The 25,255-nt window shown below is 40.4% G+C and overlaps 2 protein-coding genes across 2 annotated transcripts in view; one reads left to right on the top strand and one right to left on the bottom strand.

The window, feature by feature from the left end:
• NPTN (neuroplastin) overlaps positions 1–10,209 on the top strand; it is a 72,516-nt gene extending 62,307 nt beyond the window's left edge. Inside the window, exons 5-8 of the mRNA XM_027847390.1 lie at positions 467–740; positions 7,518–7,539; positions 8,499–8,573; positions 9,114–10,209. Coding sequence (XP_027703191.1) covers positions 467–740; positions 7,518–7,539; positions 8,499–8,559 — 357 coding nt within the window. The 3' untranslated portion in view covers positions 8,560–8,573; positions 9,114–10,209. The remainder of the gene's footprint in view (positions 1–466; positions 741–7,517; positions 7,540–8,498; positions 8,574–9,113) is intronic.
• A 62-nt stretch (positions 10,210–10,271) lies between these two features.
• The window catches only part of REC114 (REC114 meiotic recombination protein), a 110,277-nt gene continuing 95,293 nt past the window's right edge, over positions 10,272–25,255 (bottom strand). The window contains exons 4-6 of the mRNA XM_027847391.1: positions 17,324–17,536; positions 13,745–13,825; positions 10,272–10,455 (exon numbers count right to left, since the gene is read on the bottom strand). Of these exons, the coding sequence (XP_027703192.1) occupies positions 10,291–10,455; positions 13,745–13,825; positions 17,324–17,536 (459 nt within the window). The 3' untranslated portion in view covers positions 10,272–10,290. The remainder of the gene's footprint in view (positions 10,456–13,744; positions 13,826–17,323; positions 17,537–25,255) is intronic.

Below are 25,255 nucleotides of genomic sequence, written 5' to 3'. Positions count from 1 at the left end.
GAGAAAACAGTAGCTCTGGAGAGAGGGAAGATGATCAGTGGAGAAAAGACCACATGACTAAGGACACTGTGTCAAACGTAACTTCTTTTTCAAAGACTGGAGCAAAGGAAAGAAAGAATTTGGTTGGAGGGACCTTTTGACAAAGATCTCTTAGCATTTGCTTGAGAGAGATCTAGGTTGTGAAGATTCCCCACAACACATCAAGGATTAAGTGGATGAAGCTAGGAATAAAGTTGTTTCTGGATCCACTGGCCATTGGGCATGGAGCAATTTATGTTTGGAAGCAAGCTTTTCCAGTCTCATTTGAGACACGTCCTGGCCACATCCTTATCATGTAGAGAGAGTTTGAGACCAGGGTACTGAGGTTCTCCCCTTCTGGGTGAACTGAAATGTTTCAAATGCAACAGGGCACTGGCTTATCCACCCTGACTCTTGTTTACCCTCACTTCTTCTGCCCCCTGAGCAGGACTTACTCAATACTTCTGGCCGATTCTTCATCGTCAACAAAGAAAACTACACTGAGCTGAACATCGTTAACCTCCAAATTACTGAAGATCCTGGCGAGTATGAGTGTAATGCTACCAATGCCATTGGCTCAGACTCCTTCGTCACTGTCCTGAGAGTGCGGAGCCACCTGGCCCCACTCTGGCCCTTCCTGGGGATCTTGGCCGAAATCATCATCCTTGTGGTGATCATTGTGATATATGAAAAGAGGAAGAGGCCGGATGAGGTTCCAGACGGTAAGAGCATTTCCAGAACACAGCTGTAACTTTAGGGCTTGTTCTTGGGGTATAGTAGTTGGGAGGGTTCATTGGACCCCAGGATCCAAGCTGGAAGAAGGCTGTGGTTTAATGTTTTCCCCCAAGTGAAAAAATAATCCTGTATCTTTTTCCACGTTGGCTGCTTAGAGTTATTGTCAAAGCTCTAGCTTTGTTTCTGAGCTCTTATAAATTCTGAACTTCTCGCCCATTGTGGAGAATAGCACCAATTTTAGGTTTTCTGTTCCACCTCATCATTCATTGGAACCTGAGGAAGCCCTCAGCTTTGTCTAGAAGCTGCCCCTAAAGTCTTTGGCCCCCAAGACATTGTCAGAGCCAGGATTCATCTTTCTTCTCAGGGATTTCTCTAACTGTGTCACTGTTCACTGAGGAACTATTAGAGCCAAGTGGTTTTTGTATTTCCTTTGGCAGAAAACTCTGAAGTGTTTTTCAAGGCTTACCTCCTTTGTGATTGCTTGCTGTTTGAATTTTCCATCTTCAGCCCCTTAGATAAGATGGAGTGCAGGGAGATTGCTGAAGACCTGATGCACTCAGTTCAGAGGCCCAAAGCATTGCCACTAAGCTGGCCGGGTTTTAGAGATGACTTGGACAGAGTGAACCTCAGGCAAAATTGCCTCTTCAGATTTTGTATGTGATAGAGGCCTCTTACTATCTCTCCTTCCTCTCCCCACCGTGCCCGACCCATGCCGTTCTCCAGATCATCAGACTTCTCCCTTCTGGCGAGTGGGACGGCAGCAAAGCTTTAGAATTCAGTTGGCAGTGGTGCCTCCACCCACAGTGGCTCTCTGAGGCGCTTTGTCTATTTGGGGATAGGGCATGACTCCCAAGGTTCGGGTTCTACCCAGAGTGAAAGGCACTAGGTCTGTGCAGCTCTGAAGTATCTGGAAAACAGACCATTGGCCTTTTGAAAAGTATGCGTGTAAAATTTAGCCCATCAGCCAAGTGGCTTCTCAGTACAGCTGAAAATACTAGATGAACTGCTCTAGCCTGGAGCCTTTGACTGTGTGTAGACACCATTGTGGAACCTCTGCAGAAGGAGCATTACTCAGAAGTGCTTTTAGGGTCTTTGGTTCATGGGACATCAGACAGTTAAGTCTGGATGCAAGTTATTCTGGAATTTATTTTTCTTTCTCACCCCAAATCTCTGCTTAAATTAAGTAGAATGAAAATCAGAGGTGAACAGGTTCTTTGGGTAAGCCCTAGTGCTGTGGGCTGTGTGTTGGAGCCTCAGCAGCCTTCCCTCTAGCATCCCCTCATAATAAGTTGAGCACAGACTTGCCGGGAAGGCACTGTCGCTGTGGCGTTGCCTTGGCTCAGGCCTCTTAGTCACTTGTGATGGCTCCCGGTCTACCTAATTCTCTGGGATCTTGGCCTCTCCCCTGCTCAGCCAGTGGCACTGCTGCTTTCTGAGCTGAAGAGGTTTAGATACATGTTTCTCTGAAGCCTTAATGCCCTTGAAGTTAAGATTTTTCTTACTTCTGCCATGTAGTGTAGCCTTGAGGACACAAAGAGAGTGGCTTGGCGTTTGCTCTCATTTTTACCTTTGGCTATTTGGGGGCAATTCAGCCTCATTGGAGGACAGGGACTATTTCCTCCTATTGAATACAAGGCTCAGACTGTGCAGGGCATGGTCACTCTGCTAAATCTAGCTCTTACCCAGTTTCCCCAGGAAGGCTGAGAAGCCAAAAATGAGGCTTTGAGATTACGTTTTTGTAAAAACGGCATTTTTGTAAAAACGGCAGGGACTAGAAGTGCCCTTGACAAAGCACCTCATCCAGGAGGTTTAGTAGTCTCGCTGGCCTTGCAGCCAGCTCAACGACATGATTCTTCCCAATTCCAAGACTTGTTTGGGAAGCCACTTACCATCTTGTACTAATAGCCAGACCTGTGAAAAGACTCAAGTAGACTTGAGGAGTGTTGAGTATTGATGCCATTAGAAAAATGTAGACAACTCCCGGGGAGGCCAACCACCTTTTTTAAGATCTACTCATTTGTCAGACTCAAATGATGAGAGCTTTGGAGACCAGCTTGCTGCTGAGAGATTTCTCTGGCCAGGAAGCCCACTCAGCCACTGAGAAGAAGAACCCTGGCTTGTCGAAAGAATAATTTAACTTAAAATGAATAAGCCCTGCTTAAAAAGGGCAGTCTGTCTGTCTACCTACCTGCCTGCTGGGGTAAGTGTGAGCACCTGAAGGAAAGGTGTGGCCAAGCTAGCAACTCATTGTTTCCTGGCATTGCATTTGGGTAAAAATGTGACACGCTGGCCTTCCTGTGGTGGCTATCTTTTCCTCTCTCCCCCTTCTGACAGCAAGCATGGTGCAGGTTTTGCTTTCCATTCTTACATTGCTGCCCCATCATTTCCTTTTCACCATCTCTCACATTCTCTTCCTTTTATAACTTGTTCAAAGAAGTGTATTTCTTGTACTCTTCATGCCATTTCCCTGGGTCTATTGTTTCTTTTCATTTTTCAGTGCCTTTTCCCTCCTCACACACTCTCCTCAGCCCCTTCCTAAATTTATCAGATATTATTTCCTCCCCCATGCCCACACCCCTTGGTTAATCTTTGAAATGGATGGAAGGAGTTAATTATACCTGCTTTCAGATTGAGTTTCCAGGCCAATCAGCATACACCTTTGGGGCATCCTTCTTCTCACTCTGTATTGGCTTCTTAGATACCATTATGGGAACAGAAATCTTTTTATAGACCTGACGTGATTGTTCTCTGCCAGATGGGTGCTTTATTACCAAGATATGCCTACATTCCATTTCAGACTCACTGCTTTTTTTGGGCATGTGAACCCTTTACTGATTATTCACATCTTGTTCAGCCCACCAGTTCTTGGTATCCTAGTCCTCTCGCTTGAAAAACAAATGCTGGTATATAGCACTATCTACAGCAGAGTGGAATAATTATTTTTCTTCTTATGTTCCACTTTTGATAGAGTTGCATTAAAATATTACATAAATGGTGCCCTGGGGGGTCAGTAAATACTGAGGTCATTTTCTCAGTGGATCCTCTAACCTAGAAAGGATTAAATGATCCCTAGACCCTGTCACATGTGTTTTCTTCGGAATAGATTGCCTTAGTATGTTAGCACACCATTTAGAAATTTTGTCCTTCTCTAGACCCTGAGAAAATTTTATAAGGGCTCACTGGGACATGAAGAGTGTGTCTTGTCTGAATCTGGTTTTGAATAACTAGAAAAGGTTAGATGTTAAATACTGAGGGAAGCAGGGGGAGGCACAATTTCATTTTGGGGCCAGATACAGACATACATTGTGCCATGAACATGTGATTCTAAATTGTTCTTGCTGGATTACATCACAGTTTGAGAGATTATGAGAGTGACCGATGGTTTTAGTCCCTCACCTTGGGAAGAGTACATCCTGGGAACTGTTATGGGGTGCTTCCATCTATTTTCCATCTATCGAAGATGCTGAAGCAAAGGGAGACTTGGGGTTGGGAGGATGGAGGAGTTAAGGAAAAAAAATTATAAGCCAACAAAAAGGGCCCTTTGGGATTTTAACAGATTGTTCCAAATTTTAATTTGGCTCAGATACATTCAGGATTCTAGAACCATTTTGATATTGGGAAATACTTTAACTCCCAAGCCTATTTATCATTCTCCACATAAAGATTATATACCATCTGAACTTCTGTAGAAGGCCTGAAAGCAAACAGCTTTCTTTTAAGTGATTACCAAAATGCATATTCAGTTTTCTTTAACTAGAAGATAAGTGGGTCAGTAACAAAACAGATCATAGAAAAAGACAAGAAAGTAACTGAAAGTAAAAGTGGAAACCAGCTGAGATCAGATGAAATTAAAGCAGCCACTGTCCTGTTTTATCACATAGACACATCTTAGATTAATGTGTTCTGCTTTGGTGGAATATCCCTTCCTCTAACATGAAGAGAAATCCAAGTTAAATGAGGAAAGGCAGTAAGGGCTGAATCTTAATGAAATATTAAAATCAAACCTACAACTCTCATTTTAAAATCTAATAGTAATGAGAAGTACTGAGTAGAGAGTGATCGCTTAAAGTTCTTTTCTTTAAAATCAGTTTGCCTACAGGTAGTCTTATGTTATATAAAATGTGATTCACTGGGCACCTGCAGATCCTTCTTCAGATTACAAGGCAAATTCAGGAGAAGTGAGGGCTTAGTGCATTCATTTGGAGAGACTGCACATTCAGGATGAATCCTAGTTTTCAGCAGTCCTACCCAGGATTTCGCTTTGACATATCAAAGTAGAATAGAATACACACATTGTTTCCGACCTCCCCAGTACTTGCATCTGACCACTGGCAGCAAATAATAGGGAGTGTGAGAGAACAGTCATAAATAAGCCCAAGGGTTTGGGGTGATGTTGATATTTGTCGGTTACTATGACTTCTTTTTTTTCCCCCCTCAATTGCATCATACCCTTAAAAATGGTGGTAAGTGAGCGATCTGCATGCTTTGGAGTTTGTTTACTCTCCGCTTCAGTCTATACGATGCACAGTTCATGATGTTAACACTTTTCTTCAAGTTTACCTCATTCACGTTCACAACTAATTTGGATTTCAGTTTGCTGTTTAATCTTTTTTTTTATTTCTGTACCTCCCCATCCCCCTCCCTACTTCTCCACCCCTCCCCCCCCAACTGTATTTCTGTTTTCTTCCCCTCTCCCCTGAATTTCTCATTAGGGGTTGAGTCCCTTTTTTGTCCATACTGTACTGTGGGTATGTTGGCTGCAGTTAGTGGTTCAGACCAGAGGGTAGAAATGCAACGCTTTTTTCCTTTGTTCTTTTGAACCTCTAGAAAAGAATGTGCAAGTGAACTTTGGGGGAGGCAGGGGAGGAGTTCATCAGGTTTAGAAGCTAGAATGAATAACAACTGCTCCCACTCACAGGCATGGCACCCACACTGCTTCATCATTGCTGAAACACCTACCTACATGCAGCCCTTTGCACGTCAGAAGCCTGTTCAGCTACAGAATGGCATCATTAAACTTAGACCAAGAATCATGCTTTGTCACAGTGAGGGGAAACTCTTAGGGCAGGCTTCGAAACATTATCCAGACGACACTGTTTTTGTTTTGTCTTTCTTGTTTGCTTTACAGTTCGGTAGCCAGGGTGCTGATGTTCTTAAGTCTAAGATCTTGTGCTAGAACTGGGGGTTTTTAGATGGCCCCACTAGAGCATTCGCTAAAGATAGTAATGAACTTGCTGGTGTCTTGTTCTCCATTCACAAGTTTCAGTAGTGCCTCGTTCCTAGCATGTAGCATTTTTGGCTTGGATGTGACAGTGGGAATTGAAAGATGTTTGTGAGGGGAGGATTTAGTCTGTGCTTTATGTCTCAGTATTTAGTATGTCTCTGTATATCCCCACTGCATATACAGTACATGGATGTCTTGGTTGTCCTGGTTTTTTTCTCTGTTCCCGTTTTTGGATAGTGAGTGTAATGTTGCTAGTGATGGACTCCTGTGGACACTGAGGGTGTCGCTAGCCTGTTGTTTGGCTGCTGAGTTGTTGGTCTGTGGTCAGTTCTTTATTTTTTGAAATATTTTTTTGCTCCGGTCACTGTGTGTGCTGGCGGTAGCTTTGCCTCTCCGTTGCCTCAAAGGTACAGGTGGAGCAATGTCTCCTTCCGACAGACATTCCTCCTGGTGTGTGCTCATGCAGATGCCTACACTGAGACTGTAATTTCCATACCTGCTTCATGTGCACCGAGCCTTCTTGTGGAATCCTGCTGAGAGTTTGACTTGAGTGAAGCCAGATGGTTCTGTTTGATTTAATCCATCTGATTTTACCTGTGTGTAAAATGGAATATCCAGTAGAAAAGCTCATGTAAATGTTCCCTGCCCTTCGTGGGTTTCTTTACATCTCTGCTTAGAAGCATTTTGGTCACCCTTAGTGGGAGCAAGAAAACAAAAACAACCTAAATAGTAACTATCAAATGCTAATTGGATCTTGTAAATTTGTGAGAAGGCATCTAAACTCAGATGACTGAATTCTTTTTGAAAAACCTCTGGTTCTTAATTCTGGTTTTGGCCAGGATGCAGGCAGAGCACAGGTTCTCATGCCCTTTCAGTAGAGGGAGGACACTACCATTTGACTTTCATTCTTGAAGGTGCATGTTACCCCCTGCTGGCCAAGGGCAGCATTTATTATCCAATGTCACACTTCACTGTTGTGGCTTCCTACTCCACCACTTCATTTGTTCTCCATTTTAATGATGCCCTGTATAATTACAAACATGGAGAAAAAGAACTGTCCCTTGGGGGAGGCAAAGATTTGCTTGTAACCATAGAGAACATACGAGTCCATCCATATTGGAAGACTGACTCCAAACTGCAATCATTTCAAGAAAACAAACAGCAGGATTTTACAACTGAAATGTTGGTTTGTCTTCTCATCTATTTAAGAGTGAACCACTGGAACTTGGGGACAAGATGAGTATAATGATATTGCAGCTATCTGTCCACTACAGTTGCAGTTTTTCATGACAAGCATTCAAAGTGTTAACTAAAATCATTGAAACAACATACCTGCCATTAAAAACTTGAAATCAGAAAAATAACTCCATGAGTCTTTTGCACTACCAAGTGGAATGGCCTTTTAATAAATGCTATGGATAGACGAGTTTGCCATTTGCAATTATCGGTCCAGGTAAAAGTTCTTTACAGTACTCTAACTCTGCTGTCTCTCTTCTTCCCTTCTCTTTCAATGAAATTTGAACTGAAATACCTACTGCAGATGATGAACCAGCTGGGCCAATGTAAGTACCTTCTCCAGTGACTGCCTTAGTAATTATCTGATAGAATGGAATTGAATTCTTTTGGATTTGCAGTGAAATAAAGTGGGGTGAATTGGAATAGCAGTGGTTATAAGAAAAGGGAAGTGAATGTTGCAGTGTATTAAACACTGGCCAGATGGATGATCTTTTGATTCTCAGGATATGCAATATGGTTAATTTTTTTTAAATAATGTTAATTATTTTAGTGTACACACAGTTTATTTTAGGTAAACTTAATGTACTACAAAATTTCAAATTGGTAACAACGGAAACTATTTCACGATTCTGAGTCTTTCATCTTTAAAAGGAAGGGAAGGCACTGGATTCTAAGGCCTCCTCCCCACCCTCACCCCCCTTTCCAGCTTTAAAATTTTATGATTCTTATTTTTAGACTGGAATAAATAATGTGAGTGCTGGTTAGTGAATTGTGATAATACAGCTCAACTGACTTACCAGTGTAGACCTCAGGGAGAAAGGCTGCTGCAATTGTGAAATCAAGGGATGTTTTATGGCCAGAGAATGGAGTGCCTGGGGGGTAGGGGAAGGGAAAAGGTAGGCAGGAAACCCTCCTCTCCCTGCCCCCCCACCCCAAAAGTTTTTTTTTTTTTAAACTAAGTCTATAAGGGAATGTTAAGAACATTTGTAAAATTTTGCAATTAGAAAGATTCTCTTTGAGTTAGGTTACAATTGACAATACAACAAAGTGAAAGATGGCTGTATGCTGACTTGGCAGTCAAAAGGTCTGCTAAATGAAATACAGTAGCTTACAAGAAGCATTCCTGGTAGAAAACCTTCATATATTAGTTCTGTGCAGTAAAACTTCTTACTACACCAGGGATGGCAGTAAGTGAAAGGTTCCCTGTATTTCCATGTGTTTAAAATTTTCAAAAATTTCTACTGACTTTGAATTTAACTCTCACGATGTAATTTTTCCTCCAAAGGAAAACCAACTCCACCAACAATCACAAAGATAAAAACTTGCGCCAGAGAAACACAAATTAAGTACTGCTTACAATGTAAGTATGGCCTTCTTCAGACATTTACAAAGTTACATTCAAGTGAAGTGACATCTGTTGACTTTTGTTCTAAAAGTTGATGGTGGGGATACATAGTTGAAAGAGTTTTAGGATTGCAGACAATGTTCTGTCTGTCTTGGTGACTGAGAAGGAACACTTTCCAACTGAGTAGAGTCCTATTTGCATGCATCATTCCAGTTAACATTGGAGGTTTTAAAGCCAACATTTTGCGGCACTACTCACTTATCGAGGAATTGAAAATGGCTAAAAATCAGTGACGTTCTCAGGCTGGATTATTCCTGGAAGCCACCAACTCGCACTTTGTTTGCTAAGTCCTCCCTAATACCCCACATATCTGGATCAGCAGATATGCCAGAATTCTCTCCCCTTTGGCACATGGAGATCAGAATTTCACACCACATCCCTGAGCATGTTGTTTGTCCCCGAGTTTTGTTCAGTGTCCACCCTGTCCTGCCTACTAAGGTACCGATGGCTAGAGCAATCTCCTTTTAAAATTTCAAATCCTTTGTTTCTTCACAGAGCTTTAGTTTCCTGAGACTGGTGGCAACATGACCTGCTAAATTTTATGCCTGGACCTCTTTGGTTCCATAACTCCAGCTGTATTTGATTTTTTTTTCTTTTTCTCTCCTGATTTTTCAAGTGAGCAACAATGCCGACGACTGTCTAAAGCATGCCTTATTTAGCCTTGTAAGGATGGCCTCACCAGATACATTTTAAACAATGCTTCAGTGTAGAAGGTGTAAACTATTTGGGGCTTGATGTGCTGTGAATGTTGCATTTTTCCTTTGTGAAAATATTTAAATAGAAGTAAGAAAGGTCCTGTGAGGATCAATCAGCTCATGCATGCGCCATCTTTTACTTAATGCAGCTATTACATTGGCAAAGCTCTAAATTGCACTGCTGCCATCTAGTGATACATTTTTGTAAAATACAGCAAACCTAAAAATATATACAGTATATATATATATATTATATATATTTATATTTTTGGGGGTGGGGAAAACCAAAATACAGTAAACGCTTGATTCCTTTTTAAGCTGCTGATACTCATTCCTTATTGTATGTTGTCAGATGAGAGAATTATACTGTTCTGGTACTTAGAGGAGTAATATAAACTGAAATTTATAATCTTAAGGGCTTAACCTAAGACTTTAATGAGATACTGGGACAGTCTAATGAGCAGTGATTATGAATTGCAGTAAACACTACATATATATGCATATATATGTGTGTGTGTGTGTAATTGATTTTTAAGTGATTTTGTTGTTGTTAAATCATGTAAATTCTTAAATTCCTTTTGCACTGATGTGTTGAACCATATTCTTTGTACATTTAATTCAGGCAGACTTTTATAATTTACTTTTTTGTTTTCAATGATCTTAAAAGTGTTATAGCATGGTAATATTCTATGCAACTAATTATACTTTTCAGTTGGACACTGTAATTTCCCGTCTTGATTTAAAAGGTTGATTGTAGAATTACAACCTGACGAGGTTCTCATTCGGTGCAGAGCTGTCGATGCATGAACTTGTGTTCTGTGTATTTGTTGAAGTGCAATGATGTATAAAAAAAGTGGATTCACATGTTTTTAAAAATAAAACGCTGATAAAAGAAAGATGTTGAAACAACAATTTTTATTCCACTAACTTTGGGACAAAGCATTTTATCAATAAGATAGCTATTTATGTAGACAACATTAACTCTCCAACCCTGTCAACTTCTTCAGTTCCTTCTCTACGTCTTCAACAAAGGCTGGGAAATTCTGATCCATAAGGCACAACTTCAGGAAGGGACCTAACTCTTCTGCATTCCATGCAGCTTGCTCATAGGCAAGTGGTAGTTCTGCTGATGTCAGGATAGACTGCAAAGACAGGACAAGGCAAGCTTACTGGACAATGAAATTAAGAGTGTGAATCATACAGAATCCATGCCTTTCTTGAGTCACCTGCATGGATGGTTCTCTGAACTAAACAGAGGTGACTACTAACAATAGGAAAAGGGAGCCTTCTATTTCAAGCTTCACATAACCATCTGATGGAATACATTTCATAATCTGCCCTTTTTAAATAAAGGTATTCCATATTAATGAGCCAGATGTTTTGCCAAGAAGAGACTACAGTGAATGACCTTTTCTAAAGTGCCTGTGCCACATTCAGAGGTTGAAGGATAACATGTGACTACGGTGTCAGGAGATTTGGGTTGAATCCTGACTTTGCTATTTACTAGCTGTGTGACCTTGGGTAAAGTTCTTGACTTCCCTGGCCTCAGTTTCCTCATCTGTAAGAAAAAGAGGCTTAAAAAGTAGAACCTCAGAAACCACTTAGTCCAGTGTTGTAGTTCTGACCTTTCTGAGCAACAGACTGTGTAACATTCTGAGTTTAAATGCATAAAAGGTATATCCATCTATAAAAGCATACAGTCAGTTCTGCTCTAACGCTTGTTCTGCAAACTAATTTGTTCCAACGTGATTGGTATATTAGGGAATGATTTCGGCATAATGTGAATTTTGTGTTTGCTTGTAAGCTATTTCATCAATGAGAAACAGCAAGAGAACACAGAAAACTGCACCACTTCCACAAACAAACTTCGGGTCTTTTTCAAGGTCAAGTGCTATGTTTATTGTGTATCTTCTGGTGCAGAAGAAGCTGTGGGCTGAGGAGGGCTGGTCCAACCCTATCCTTTACCCCGTCTTCCAGCATGGCCCCAGGAATTTCTGCTCACCAAGGCCACCCCCTCTCCAGCAGTGACTTGACATTGCCAATCCAGGCCCTGTGGGAGCTAGGGCATCGAACAGCAGCCTGAGGCCATGGACACTGCCACTATTCATTGTAATATTTGTGTATTTCTTAACCATTTTACATGTATAAAACCGTGCTACTGTTTTTATTCGGTTCCTCTCTTTTTTAAGTGTCACTGACAATGCTTTTGAGTGTTGTGCTAACCCCAGTTTTTATTGCGTGATGTTGCAGGGTGATTTTTAGGAACACATGTCACATTATTGCAGAACTGACTGTACTTCAAATAAATATTCATTTAAAATAGTTAATATCACAACACAATTTCCTTGTATGTTAAGAAAGCCTAAAATAGCACTGGATTAAAGAGTAAACTGGGGGAGAGGGGTGCTTAACCTTTTTTTGTTTTTAATAGACCTCTCTGGCAGTCTGGTAAAGCCAATGGGGTCCCTTTCTCAGGATAATGTTTTTTAAAGTCATAAAGTAAGATACATGTCATTACAAAAGAAACCTTTTATACTGAAATATGGTTATCAGAATTTTTTTTAAGTTTCTAGATCCTAGGTTAAGAACCCCTAGGTCAGACCTTTTATAACGCCTACGTGTGATGTATAAAAGCACACAGTAAATAACATTATTAGGAATGATCACTTGCTTATGCAGACAACAGGATGTTTAAAGAGTGTTCACCAAAGAATACTGTATAAGCAGATTCTGTCATCTGCTTATGCAGTTTGTTTGGTGAAGTAGATGGAACACTGGGCTTGAAGATAGAGGTTTTCCTATCTTTGACACCAAGTCCCCAAACCTCTAAACCTCAATGTCCTTATCTATAAAATTAGGATAATAAAACCGTTAGTACCTACTCCTAGCTCCACAGGAGATTGTTAGAATCTTTTACAAATTTTAAAGCACTATGTAAATATCATCTCATCATTCTGATGCATTATCACTTGACACTCTTGTCACAAAGTTGTTGTTTTGATAACTTAAGAGACCTCTTACTTCCTATCATTTTTTGAGAAGAGAGAGTAATAATTAAATAGTACAAATCAGAAATAACTGGAATCCAGTGATGGCTAAAAGAACATCAACTGGAGAGCTGTTCTATAGAGAATTTCTGGGAAAATATGGATGAATGAGACTGGATAAAGTGTTGAAAAGTTGCATCCACAGGAGCATTGGCTTAAATGAATCATGAATTCATCAGACTTGAGGAGAGATCACTTTGGGCTGGGGAGATGTAGGCTTGAGCTGGAGGAAAAAGAATGTTTTCATTATAGGAAAGGAGAGGGTTGAAAAATGGAAACATTCTTGAATTGCAGTCAGAAATAAATGAGGATGGGGATGCTTATATTTCTGCTTAAATTTTCACACACACACACACACACACACACACACACACACACACACACACACACACACACAGCAATAGTTAAGCAGAAGTTGAATTACTCCTCCTATGGCCCTTTTTAAACTAATCCTCCCCTTTTCCTATTCACCACCTCCAGCACTGCCCAAGGAGTGATTTAAAATATTTGTTGAATGTAGAAGTAAGTGAAGAATCTGGAATAAATGAAATTCCTCTGGTGTACTGCATTTTCTGTCACTGGAGTTGTACTCAGGCTGAGGCCATCTAATCTCTGCTTATCAGGGGTTCAGTTTCTTTATTAAAAATGAGATTAATTCAACCTGCAAATTTTGGCTAGATATTTGAGTGCTTTGAAAATGAAAGCTATTATTATTTTGAATGTTCAAAAAGTTCATGTCTGAATTAACAAACCTACAATCTAGAAATTCTCTCAAGTGAAAAACAAAACTACAAGGAGAAAAAAAGCATACCGAAGCAGCATTTCAGGTAGGCCTCTGTTGAGAAAGCAGGTCTGTTGCACCAAGACTGAATTCTCTCACATTTCCCGCCTCTTTTTCCATACTGAGCTGGTGAGAATGAAGGCCACTTAGCAATGAAGACTTACCGTTGAAAACTGTAGCTGATTTGCCTCTGCCCCCAAATTGGTTTTCAGTGTTTTCTCTGAAATAGCTCCAAAATTCATTATCAAAATTAAATTGAGGCTATTCCCCTCAATCACCTGGGGAAGTGGTGGCTGTTTCTTTATCTCACACATTAAAAGGCTTCTGGCCCTTGCTATCAAATCATTCTTCCTATTTTTATTTACTTGTGAAAACAATTTTCCTGTACCATGTACTAGCTTGTCTAATCTTGTACCAGGGATAAAGAAAATGGTCCCTTAATTCTCTTCTGCCTTTGATTTCTAAGCTTCCTTGCTCATGATTTCAAGTTCACTTTTTTGGGTTACTATATAGGAAGCTCAAAAGTGAAATAGAAATTAATTTTGCTTTTGCAAAACAAAACACTGAGTGTTGTAAAACACTGATCACAAAAGTTGGCTCTACCTGTGCTAGTTGTACCATTGTTATCCTTCCTTCTGGAAAGGTGTAGGAAGATGCATAATGCTGTTTTAAATTCAGATGTAACTGGAATAAAACAGAATATACATTTTAAAAAATGAAATTTGAAGGATGGAATGTTCTTAAAAATGCTATAGTTTTTTATCTGAACATCCAAGAAAAAATGCAATTGTCCAAAACACTGAAAGATAATATATCAAAATATAGGTTGAATCTATTATACTATTAATAATAATATTAAGACCCATTTACAAAAGTGAAACTTTTAAATCGAAAAGTGTGGATCTTTGTTTAACTGAGCTAGATTTTACTTCTTAGAAACCCTTTAAGTATCAGAAGTTAGTACCAAAGAATCATGACCTCGACTTGACAGGCCTCAATATCTGAAAGGCTAAAAGTCATTCCCCTGCCCACCAAACATCCAGGAACATCTGTATGCAACCTCTGAGTCAGAGACACTAATCAAAAGAACAGGGAGTAGAATTACTAGAAACAAGGGGATGGTGTGATGTTCATGCCTGAAATGGCCCAGGGGAAATGTTATGTCTGATGACAGAAGCAGCATGGCTTCACTTCTTTCAATCAAAAACAAGTAACATATTTTCCTTGGGGTTACTTTTTTTTTTTTATTTTTGCCCAAGGACCCTTGTAATTTTAATAGACAGTGCACTTCACAAGCATGTTTTTCACAAACCAATTTACTTTGCAGTACTGCTTTAATTGTTGACCCAACAATATCTCAGCCTATATCCCAAAGAGATCAAAGAAAGAGGAATAGGAATTTGTGATATCATCATTTTACTTTTCTACTATCTTAAAATGAGTTGTTGCAGACAGACCTGTGGCTTCAGTGGTACTATTTAGGGAACTCTTTGTCCTGTAGCTCTCTCTTTGTGGTCAAACTTCTTGAAGAAGCCATCGAGATCAGAAATCTTTTTTTTTTTTTTAATTCCCCTAAACCCTTTGCATTTTTGGCTTCTCAGTTCTCCTCTCTGCTTCACTGCTAAATTTCTTGGGGAAAAAAAAATGCCTGATGTCTCAACTTCTTTACCCCTTGTACTTGACCTTCCACTCACACCACTTTACTGACACTATTATCACCAGCGACCACAGCATCACCAAATGCAACAGATTTTCCTCCTAGCCAGTACTGATACCCTCTCCACCAGTTTCAGAAATGTCATACTTAGTCTTCATATCTTTCTAACTGCTTCTTTTCTGTGTTATCCTCATGAAAGTGGATTTCCACAACGTTCTGACTTTGGATATCTCTCTTGGAAATTTCAATCACTCCCAGGCTTTCAGCTACTACTTCAATGCAGATGGAGCCCAATTCTCTCTAACTTATGGCCAGCCCCGCTTCTCCAACTGCCTGCATGACAGCTCTATGAGGATGTCCCCCCTGTTACTCAAAGTCAACATGGCCAAAACCAAACTTATTAGCTTTTCCCTACCAATTCCTCCTTCTGACTTCACCATTGAAGTTCATGGCACCTGAACTCAGTAACTCATTCAAGAAGCATTTCTAAAGCAAGGTCCTGTGCTAAGGGATAGGGATACAAAGAAAGGTGAAAATGAAGTCTGTTTGGAAGAGCTCACCTTCTAATGGAGAAGCAACACACAAATAGCTGTACAACTGTGACACACTTAGTGTAAATGTTGGAAGGCGATTTATCAGAGGAAAGGCCCTCACATCTCCACCTCGGTGACCTTGTTTCTCCTCCTTCTCCTCTCCAGACTCTTTGGATTCTGCCTCTGCCTCCTCCCTCACAGCATCTATTTCCACAGCCACCTTCCTAGCACAGGCCCCAATCACTGCCTTCCCAGGCCAGCCCAATACCTTCTAACAGGTTTCCCCTCTCCTTCAACCCATTCTTCACAATGCTGTCAGAACAGTACTTCTCAGGCACACATTTGTTTGTGCTCCCTTTCTGCTCAAAACCTTTTGTAACAGGTGCCCCAATGAGATGAGCAGACACTGAGGGTATGCAAGAGCTAAAAGACAAATGTGGAAGAGTAATGGGGAAGAGCCTCCAGAGGAATACCACCTTTTTCCACCCCAGAAAGGGCGAGAGGCTTGAGTAACTTAATTACCCATCTTCAGGGCCCAGACTGTCATCTGCCTATGTCCCCAGCCACTGGCTACATAACATTCCCAAAGGAGGATGGCAGGTAAAACTGACTGAATTAAACTAATCCCCCTAAGACAATATGGAGTGGCTTCTTGAGACTTGCCTGGAAGAATCTGTTGACTGAGGAAGGCAAGCTTTCTCCCTTCTCCTGCTTGGAGGACACAAACTATCTCAGAGCTGGAACTCTGAGGGAATCTGCTGATCCTAAGCTAAGGGTCATTGCCCTCCCTCACAGAAGGTGCTCCAAAGTAGTATACAAAAAAAACTTGCTGCCTAAGTAAGAACAAGCCGCCTTCTCCATTAGCCACCTTCTCCTAGGACCAATATGGTCTGTCTGGCATTGGCTGGCACCAGTGAACTGCTGGCCCAATCCAGCAGGCATGATACCTAGGGAGAAGCCAGCACAGCCACTACATGGCTCGCTCAATCCAGCTGAGACATCATACCCATTAAGGAGCAATCCCACTGAGGAACCAGTTCACACAGACCAGCGGGTACCATGTTGGCTGAAAAGCAGAGCAAGGCACCCATCCCAGACACCATGCCCTACAACATAGGTAGTGAGGACTCTCCAGAAGGAGAAGAGAGACTGATGCCCTGCATTTCTGGAGTTGTTAGTGGCTTTGGTCACTTGTGTTACTCACATATGTGCCTCACTGCTGCTGGACATTAAATATGTGTCTATTCTTCCATCGTTTGGACCCTGGGTTTATCTGTGGGAGAGTATTCCCTGATATTGAGGGGAACTGCTTTGTAACTACCTCTACTGCTGTGCTATTTGAATAAATTCCTTCACAAAAGAACTGAGTCTACTGGCTGACTGTTAAGGGATAGCACACTGGTGGGAGCTTATGAGCTAGTTTTCAGGAGGATAGTCACCCACAGGGTTATAGGATCCTGAAAGTCATAGCAGCCACCCCTCTGGGGAGGGGAGGTGTTCAGTTATTTATCAAACAGGCTTTGCCTGAGATTTTGATTCCTTTTTTTTTCTTTTTTTATATTTGGTGAGGCAATCAGGGTTAAGTGACTTGCCCAGGGTCACACAGCTAGTAAGTGTCAAGTTTCTGAGGCCAGATTTGAACTTGGATCCTCCAGACTCCAAGGCAAGAGCCCTATCCACTGTGCCACCTAGCTGCCCCTTGATTCCTTTTTTCTCTGTGCCCTCTAGATGAGTAGATTTCTCATGGAACAAAGCACTGGCCTTGGAGCATTGCGACTTACTGGCTCTGATTCTACACATGTCACTTATCTCCCAGGGCCTCCTTTTCCTCAACTGAAGAATAAGGGGGTTGGATGAGATAGTCTCAGAGCCCCCTTCTAGCTTCTAGCTAAAGATCTGTGATCCCATGAGCCCATTTAAACTTGACTTTATGTTATGAAGCTTTCTATCTCAGTGCTTCCTCCAGGTTTGGCATGAGAGCCGCCCACTTACTCCATGATGCAGCATTCCACTCTGCTCACTGTCCTTCACTTGACTTTCCGTGGTTGTCAGCTGGCTAGGGCCTGGCTGCAGTTCCTGGCTCAGCTCATCAGGAACCTGGATTGTTATGTACTGTTCAAGTTTTTGTACACAACAGCAGCAGTTTTCCAGGGCCTGTTCTTTAGAATCACCTCCAAACTGTACACGGAACATGCGACTCTTATCCTGTAAATGGGGGGGAGGGGACGGAGGGAAAGATAAGTATTGACAGCCTGTCAAAGAGAATTATAACTGCAGGAGAATCATACTTTCGTGAAAGGATTGGGCACTCTTAGACCTATCACAGGCTTCAGTAGAACCACAACTGTCATCTACTCAATGGCCATAGCTACTGCCACCATCATCAGGTAACTTTGTACTGGGAAATGTTAGACACTGATATCAGGGGAAGTTGAAATGTTAAAACCAATTAATGTGCTGCTCAATTATGTCCACAACTGTTTAAAAAAAAAAAAGAGGAAACAATATTCTTATTTGCTTTTGAAATTGACTTCCAAGGCCTCTGATTCCAGAAAAGTGGAAAAGTCAATAAGAATAATGCATTCGGCATTATCAATCAATCAGAAATATTTATTAAGTGCCTACTGTGTTCCAGTCACTATACATGATGCTCAGGATACAAAGACCAAAATGAAAAAGTCATCTACCCTCAGCAAACTTCTGTTGGAGTGGGGAGCAGCATGTAAACTACGAGGTGTCCCAGAAGTCTTCATGCAATTGTTAACCATTCAAGTATGCCAGCTTAAAAGACAGCTTTTTGTTTAAAAAAGTTATGTATAAAGTACATGAGTACAAACGAAGGGTCAAGGAAGAGGCACCAGCTGTTCTGCTGGCAAGGCCAGCAAATGCCTCATCTGAAGGGATTCTACCTACAAAGTTTTAGAGGTGGCAACGATAAGGGAGACACTCAGTGTCCACCCAGATGGAAAGTGGAGTCCTGAATGGGAAGAACCACACAAAGACTGGTTTGTCTGGACTGAAGCAGGTACAAAGGAGAGGAATGCATAATACAGCTGGATAAGCTGACTGAGGTCTGGTTGTGAAGGGCTCTCGATGCAAAGCAGGGAAGTTTGTAAATATGGAAGCAGGAAGATCATTCAGTACACCTCTATTATTGGAGCCTCCTTTAAGGTGTGGATTTATGGCTCCAGGGGGCCAAACTTCTACAATAGCACAAGAGAGAACTGATAGAGAAGAAATGTGATCAGACCTGTGCTTTAGGAAAGTCACTGGCAGCCTTGTAGAGGATGGTTTGGAGAAGGCAGAGCCTTGAGGAACGGAAACCAAGGAAGAGGCAACAGTGTAGATGAAAGGTAATGAGGTCCTGAATTAGGGTGATGACCACAGAAGTGAAGAGAAAGGGATGGATGGAAGAGATGTAGTAGAGTTAAAACAGACCAAATTTGGCAACTGGTGTGATTGGTATGATGAAGGAGAGTGAAGTGCTAAGGACGACCCTGAAGCTGTGAATCTGAGGAACTGAAAAGATGGTGGTTTCCTCTACAGAAATCAGGAAGTTCAGAAGAAAAGAGGTTTGGAGATGTAGCTTATGAGTTGTTTTAGACGTGCTGAGTTTGAGAAGCCCGCACAGCATGCTATGTCAGTGTTCAGAAAAACAAAACTTTAGGCCATTATGACATCTAGATGAAACCTGGAAGAGAGGACAGTTAATTAGCCCAATGGTGCATTAAACTTGAAACATTTTACTTGTACTTTGTAGAAGCGATAAAGGCGGCCGTTGATGCTAGTGCATTTTGTGTTAGTAATCTACAGTGTTTGTCTTCTAAATAAGGCCAAACTACCAAATCACACGGGAGGGGAAGAGTGCTAATTTACCCTATGACAAAGCAAACTCAGAGACAATTGTAGCACTTAGAAAATTAGCAAGAATAGGCACAGATGTTAAAAATCATAGAAAAATGGTAACTGCATGACATTTATTTAATCACAAAGTAAAAAGGACTTGAACAGTGACAAAAAAAAATATTCTATTGCTCAAAATGGAAAGGAGTCAAAAGATGGTTTACATAGAAGTTATCTCCAAGTGTGACCGTGTATGTGCAACATCCAGTTCTGATGTTAAACTTATTATAGAACATCACTATTTTTTTCTTTTGTTTGTACCTGTGATTTCGTAAGTATAGCGAATTCCCAGTGTAGAAGTGCAAAGTTTTTGAGAGTTGCCTTGGACAACTGAAAGCTTAGTGACTTGCCCATGGTGACAAAGCTAGTATGTGTCACAAGGCAATATTTGAACCCATGTCTTCTTAACTCTAAGGCTAGCTTTCTCTCCAGTATGTCATATTGCCTCTCTTCTATAAATGTGTTAAAAATACTAATATTTCAGTTGCTTACAGGTGACCATATTGAAAATGTTGGGCTCATATTTGACAGTCTGAGTCAGTTCCTACAAGCTGGTTTCTCCCCATCTCCACGGTCTTTGTTTCCTGTATTTTAGCTGTTTTTACATACAAGTCCAACTGGCAAGGTCAGGTCAAGCTGATGGAAAGCATTTAGCTTATTGATAGTGCCTAATAAATGACTAGGACATCAAGCTTAGAGGAATACATTTGTACTATGGAGAACTCCAGACTTTGGGGAACACTATTCTAAAACTGAGTGGCCACTAAGGAAAACACTTTTATTTGAAAAAGCTTTAGTATTCAATTCATACTCATACAATATTTCTTTTGGTATTTCCTATAGCTCTGATTTTGCCTTGTTTGAGGCAAACTGTTTAGAACTAGTTTCCTATTTATGAAGAATTCATTTTTTCGCAGTTTGGGTCAGAAAAATCTAAAATCCATTTTTTTTTTTTAGCTTTAGTTTTCAACATTAGCTTCTATAAGATTCTGAGTTCTACATTTTCTCCCCCTCCCTCCCCATCACCCTCCCCAAGACGGCATGCAATCTGATATAGGTTATATACATTCATATTAAACATTTTCACATGAGTCATGTTGTAAGGAAGAATTAGAACCAATGGGAGAAACCATGAGAAAGGACCCCCCCCGCAAAAAAAAAAGAGCAACTAGTATGATTCGATCTGCATTCACACTCCATAGTTCTTTCTCTGGATGTGGATAGCATTTTCCATCATGAGTCTTTTGGAATTGTCTTGGATCATTGTATTGTTGAGAAGAGCTAAGTCTATCAAAGTTAGTCATTGCACAGTGTTATATTGCTGTGTACAGTTCTCCTGGTTCTGCTCACTTCACTCAGCATCAGTTCGTGTAAGTCTTTCTAGGTTTTTCTGAAGTCTGTCTGCTCATCATGTCTTATGGCACAATAGTATTCCATTACATTCTTATACTACAACTTGTTCAGCCATTCCCCAACTGATGGGCATCCCCTCAATTTCCAAATATTGGCTACCACAAAAAGAGCTGCTATAAATATTTTTTACATGTGGGTCCTTTTCCCATTTGTATGATCTCTTTGGGATACAGACCTATTGCTGGGTCAAAGGGTATGCACAGTTTGGTTGCCCTTTGGCCATAGTTCCAAATTGCTCTCTAGAATGGTTGGATCAGTTCACAATTCCACCAACAATGCATTCGTGTTCCAATTTTCCCACATTTTCTCCAGCATTTATCATTTTCCTATTTTGTCATGTTAGCCAATCTGATAGGTGTGATGTGGTACCTCCGAGTTGTTTTGATGTGCATTTAATGATTTAGAGCACTTTTTCATATGACTATAGATAGAGCTTTAATTTCTTCATCTGAAAACTGCCTGTTCATATCCTTTGACCATTTTAAAATCCATTCATTCTAAATATGAAATCCCTTTATGTTAGCCATTCCTATTATGATTCTGCAACATCAGATATACTCTCTGAGACACAACCATGTTTTTATAATTGCATTTTAGTTCACAGAAAAGCTGAAAGTGGCCATAATTATTTTTACACTGAAGGTGAAATCCTAGGCCAATAGCAAACCACTGTAGAATAGTATTTATCGGTCTAAATGTACTTTTTAATCAATTTGACAGCTTGGAATTGTATAGAGAGGTGACTAAAAATGACAGTGTAGGATGTCATATTTCAGAAGTCTCTCTATTCTTATGTATGTGACATTTTTTCAAAAGTGATTTCTGATGTAGCTTTCCAATTTTTATCATCTCAAGCCAGAAACACTATTTCAAGATGTGTAGACTCAAGATAAAACAAGGCATATAAGGAATAACTTGAAAATGAGTTACATCTCCATCACCAACCTTATTCATATGTACCACTTCTGTGATGACATGAATTACAATGGAAACTTACCAGAATGTTAACTGAAAGAACTGTTAAGTTGAAAAACTTAACAAAATTTAATTTAACACCATGAATGTAAAGTCAAAAGAACCTCCATGTTTTCTACAGGAAAATGAAAAGCTTAAAAATGCACACCCAATCCCTGATTTTTATTTTCTATGATTTGTTTAGACAGAAGAGTATATTGCCATTTTTAAAAGTGATTTAACACCATTGATTCAAGAAATGCAAATCAAGACAACTCTGAGGTACCACATCACACCTATCAGATTGGCTAACATGACTAGACAGGAAGATGATAAATGTTGGAGAAGACGTGGGAAAACTGGAACACTAATGCATTGCTGGTGGAGCTGTGACCTAATCCAACCATTCTGGAGAGCAATTTGGAATTATGCCCAAAGGGCTATAAAACTGTGCATGCCCTTTGACCCAAGGATCTGTATCCCAAAGAGATCTCTGGGATCTGTACTTTTAGGTCTATATCCCAAAGAGATCATACAAATGGGAAAAGGACTCACATGTACAAAAATATTTATAGCAACTCTTTTTGTGGTGGCCATGAATTGGAAATTGAGGGGATGCCCATCAGTTGGGGAATGGCTGAACAAGTTGTGGTATGTGAATGTAATAGAATACTATTGTTCCATAAGAAATGATGAGCAGACAGACTTCAGAAAAACCTAGAAAGACTTACATGAACTGATGCTGAGTGAAGTGAACAGAACCAGGAGAGCACTGTACACAGTAACAGCCACATTGTGCAATGACTAACTTGGATAGACTTAGCTCTTCTCAACAATGCAGTGATCTAAGACAACTCCAAAAAACTCATGATAGAAAATGCTGTCCACATCCAAAAAAAGAACTATGGAATCTGAATGCAGATTGAATCATACTATTTGCTCTTTTTCTTTTGTTTTGTTTTGTTTCTTTTTTCTCATGTTTCCTCCCATTGGTTCTAATTCTTCCTTACAATATGACTAATGTGAAAAAATTTTTAAAAAAAGTGATTTAAGTACTTTTAAACCTACCTTGTCCCCACATGAAATTCCTAAACATAGCCACCAATAGTGGAATAAAGGGGATGGCAATACATTCATGAGGCAGCTCTGGGCCTGGAGTAAGAAAGACCCATATTCAAATCCAGCCTCAGATACTTACCAGTTATGTGACCCTAAGCAAAGTCACTTAACCTCTGTATGCCTCAGTTTCCACAACTGTAAAATGGAGATAGTAACAGCTCTTACTTCACAGGATTATTCTGAGGACCAAATAAAATATTTGTAAAGTGCTTAGCTCAGTGCCTGGCACATAGTACGTACTTTTAAAATGCTTGTTCCCTTCCCTACAGTCACTATAAGAATTCTAAAACTAATCATATGCTCTGACCTAGTGATTCTATTCATACAACTATGTCCTTGGGATGAAAATCAAAAAGTACGTCTGTACAAACCTGATTACAGCTTTATCTGTAATAGCAAAAAGCCATAAAGTAGCCAGGTAACTCAATGGATAAAGTGCCAGGCTTGAAGTCAGGAAGACTCATCTTCCTGAGTTCAAATCTGGCTTCAGACATTTACTAGCTGTGTGACCTTGGGCAAGTCACTTAACCCTGTTTACCTCAGTTTCCTTGTCTGTAAAATGGGCTGGAGAAGGAAATGGCAAACCACTCCAGTATTTTGCCAAGAAACTCTAAATGGGGTCATGAAGGGTCAGACATGACTGAAAACAACTAAACAACAACAAACAAATAAAATACCACCATGTGTGGTTCATTGGTACCACAATTTACTCAGGTATTTTTCATTGTAATAGAATATTATTGCACCATAAAAAGGTTAAAGTGTAGAAAACAAAGAAATATGGAAAGACTTGTAAAAAAAGTTAGGTGTAGTGAGTAAAGCAGAAGAGAACAACAAACACTGTCAACTATATCTTTAAATAGCATCAAAAATTTGTAAATACACATAAAAAAAGATCAGAAAACAGCAAGTAAGTTATTTCATGAAAGTTAATGTTTTTTGCTTTTATCAAAATGCAAATAGTTTGGATTTATGGTTCTACCTGGGATTTTATTCCTCTTTTTCATAGGATCATAAATTTAGAGCTAATAGGGACCATCTAGTTCCACCCCTTCATTTTATAGATGAAAAACTAGACCTGGCATTGACACTGGAAAAAAGATGACAAAGTGGTAGCGATTTTTTCATTATCATTTACTCATCATCTTCACTAAATCTGACCACACTGCATGGGTATTATATACTGTGAGATTTGGCCTCCATGCAAAACCAGTGATGGGAGTGAGGCGACAAACATTACATACAAGTTCTAAAGAAAAACCTAAACCCCTTAAAGGCTTCTTATATAATCTGTTACGACCCACTAACAAAAGAAGCAAATTTTCCTGCTGATCAGAAAATGTCACAAATGTGGAAATCACCAGTGGCAAAGCTAAAAAAGTGATTTAACTGAAGTGATTTCAAAATTTCCCTTGTACTTAGAAGTGAAGAAGCAAGAAGCTGAAAGAAGAAAGTTGAGCAGGACTCCATAAACGTGGCCAGGACTTATTATGCAAAAGATGTCTCAGCACAGAAGCAAATATAGCTTTAATTGCATGAATACAAGATTTTAGTAATTTTAAATTACTCACTGAATAAATGAATCTTGTGTCCATTTAAGAAAATACAGAATCATTACCGATTCAGACAATACTTCTATCACAGGATGGCACTAATGAAACAAAGTGGCAGATAGGAACTTAAGAGTCTGTCAAAGTGAGATTGAGACAACAGGAGTAATGCAGTTAGGGAGCTTCTCACCCAGAAAACCAATGGCAAGGTGTGACAGCTTCTAGAAATTAAAAGCATTCATATAAAGAAAGGAGTGTAGCAGACACCCTTTGGTAGCCTTCACCCCTTCTCTTCCGGAGCATGTTCAGATGCTATTCCTAGTGACTAGGTAGAAGCAGGAGGTGGGGGCAGCTTCTAGCCATGAAGGACTCCCACTTTGACTCACTGTCTTCCTTCTTGAAACATGAGGCTGGTGAGGGGCATGTCATCCCCTTCCTCCATTCCCTTCACAAGCTTGCTTTAAGCTGTGAGCACACGTCCTATCTAGCTAGTGTCTCGAATGAGGCCACTTCCCTTTTGTATCTGCCTTCTTTTGACACGAGGCCTTGTGAAAACATGAAAGTCTGTGCTTACAGTAAGCGGCTGTGTCTCCTACCAGCGAAGGAGCATCAGTAGAATCTCTTGGGGCAAGGGGCTAACAGTAAGGATCCAAGCAGCTTCAGGAGTGTGCTAACGCAATGGGCAGAGTTGGCATCAAGTCCACAAGCACCTGCCATGTGTCAGAGGAGACTTAAGGGAAGCCAGGAGGCCAAGATGAGGAGGAAGAGAATTCCATGTATGAGTGACTTCCAGGGAAAATGCTGGGAGTTGAGAAATGGAAGAAGCAGCAGGGGGGGCCAATGTCACTAGGAGGATGGTATCATATGAGAGGATTGGAAAGGTAGGAGGAGCCCAGGTTATTAAGGGCTTTAAATGCCAAACAGGATTTTACATTTGATCCGAGAGGTAACAGGTAGCCACTGGAGTTGATTGAATGGGGAATTA

Source organism: Vombatus ursinus, unplaced genomic scaffold (assembly GCF_900497805.2).
Source record: "Vombatus ursinus unplaced genomic scaffold, bare-nosed wombat genome assembly UNPS02015404.1, whole genome shotgun sequence".
Taxonomy (NCBI): Eukaryota; Metazoa; Chordata; class Mammalia; order Diprotodontia; family Vombatidae; genus Vombatus; species Vombatus ursinus.
The sequence above is the reverse complement of the archived record's forward strand: the minus strand, read 5'-3'. Positions and strand labels throughout refer to the sequence as shown.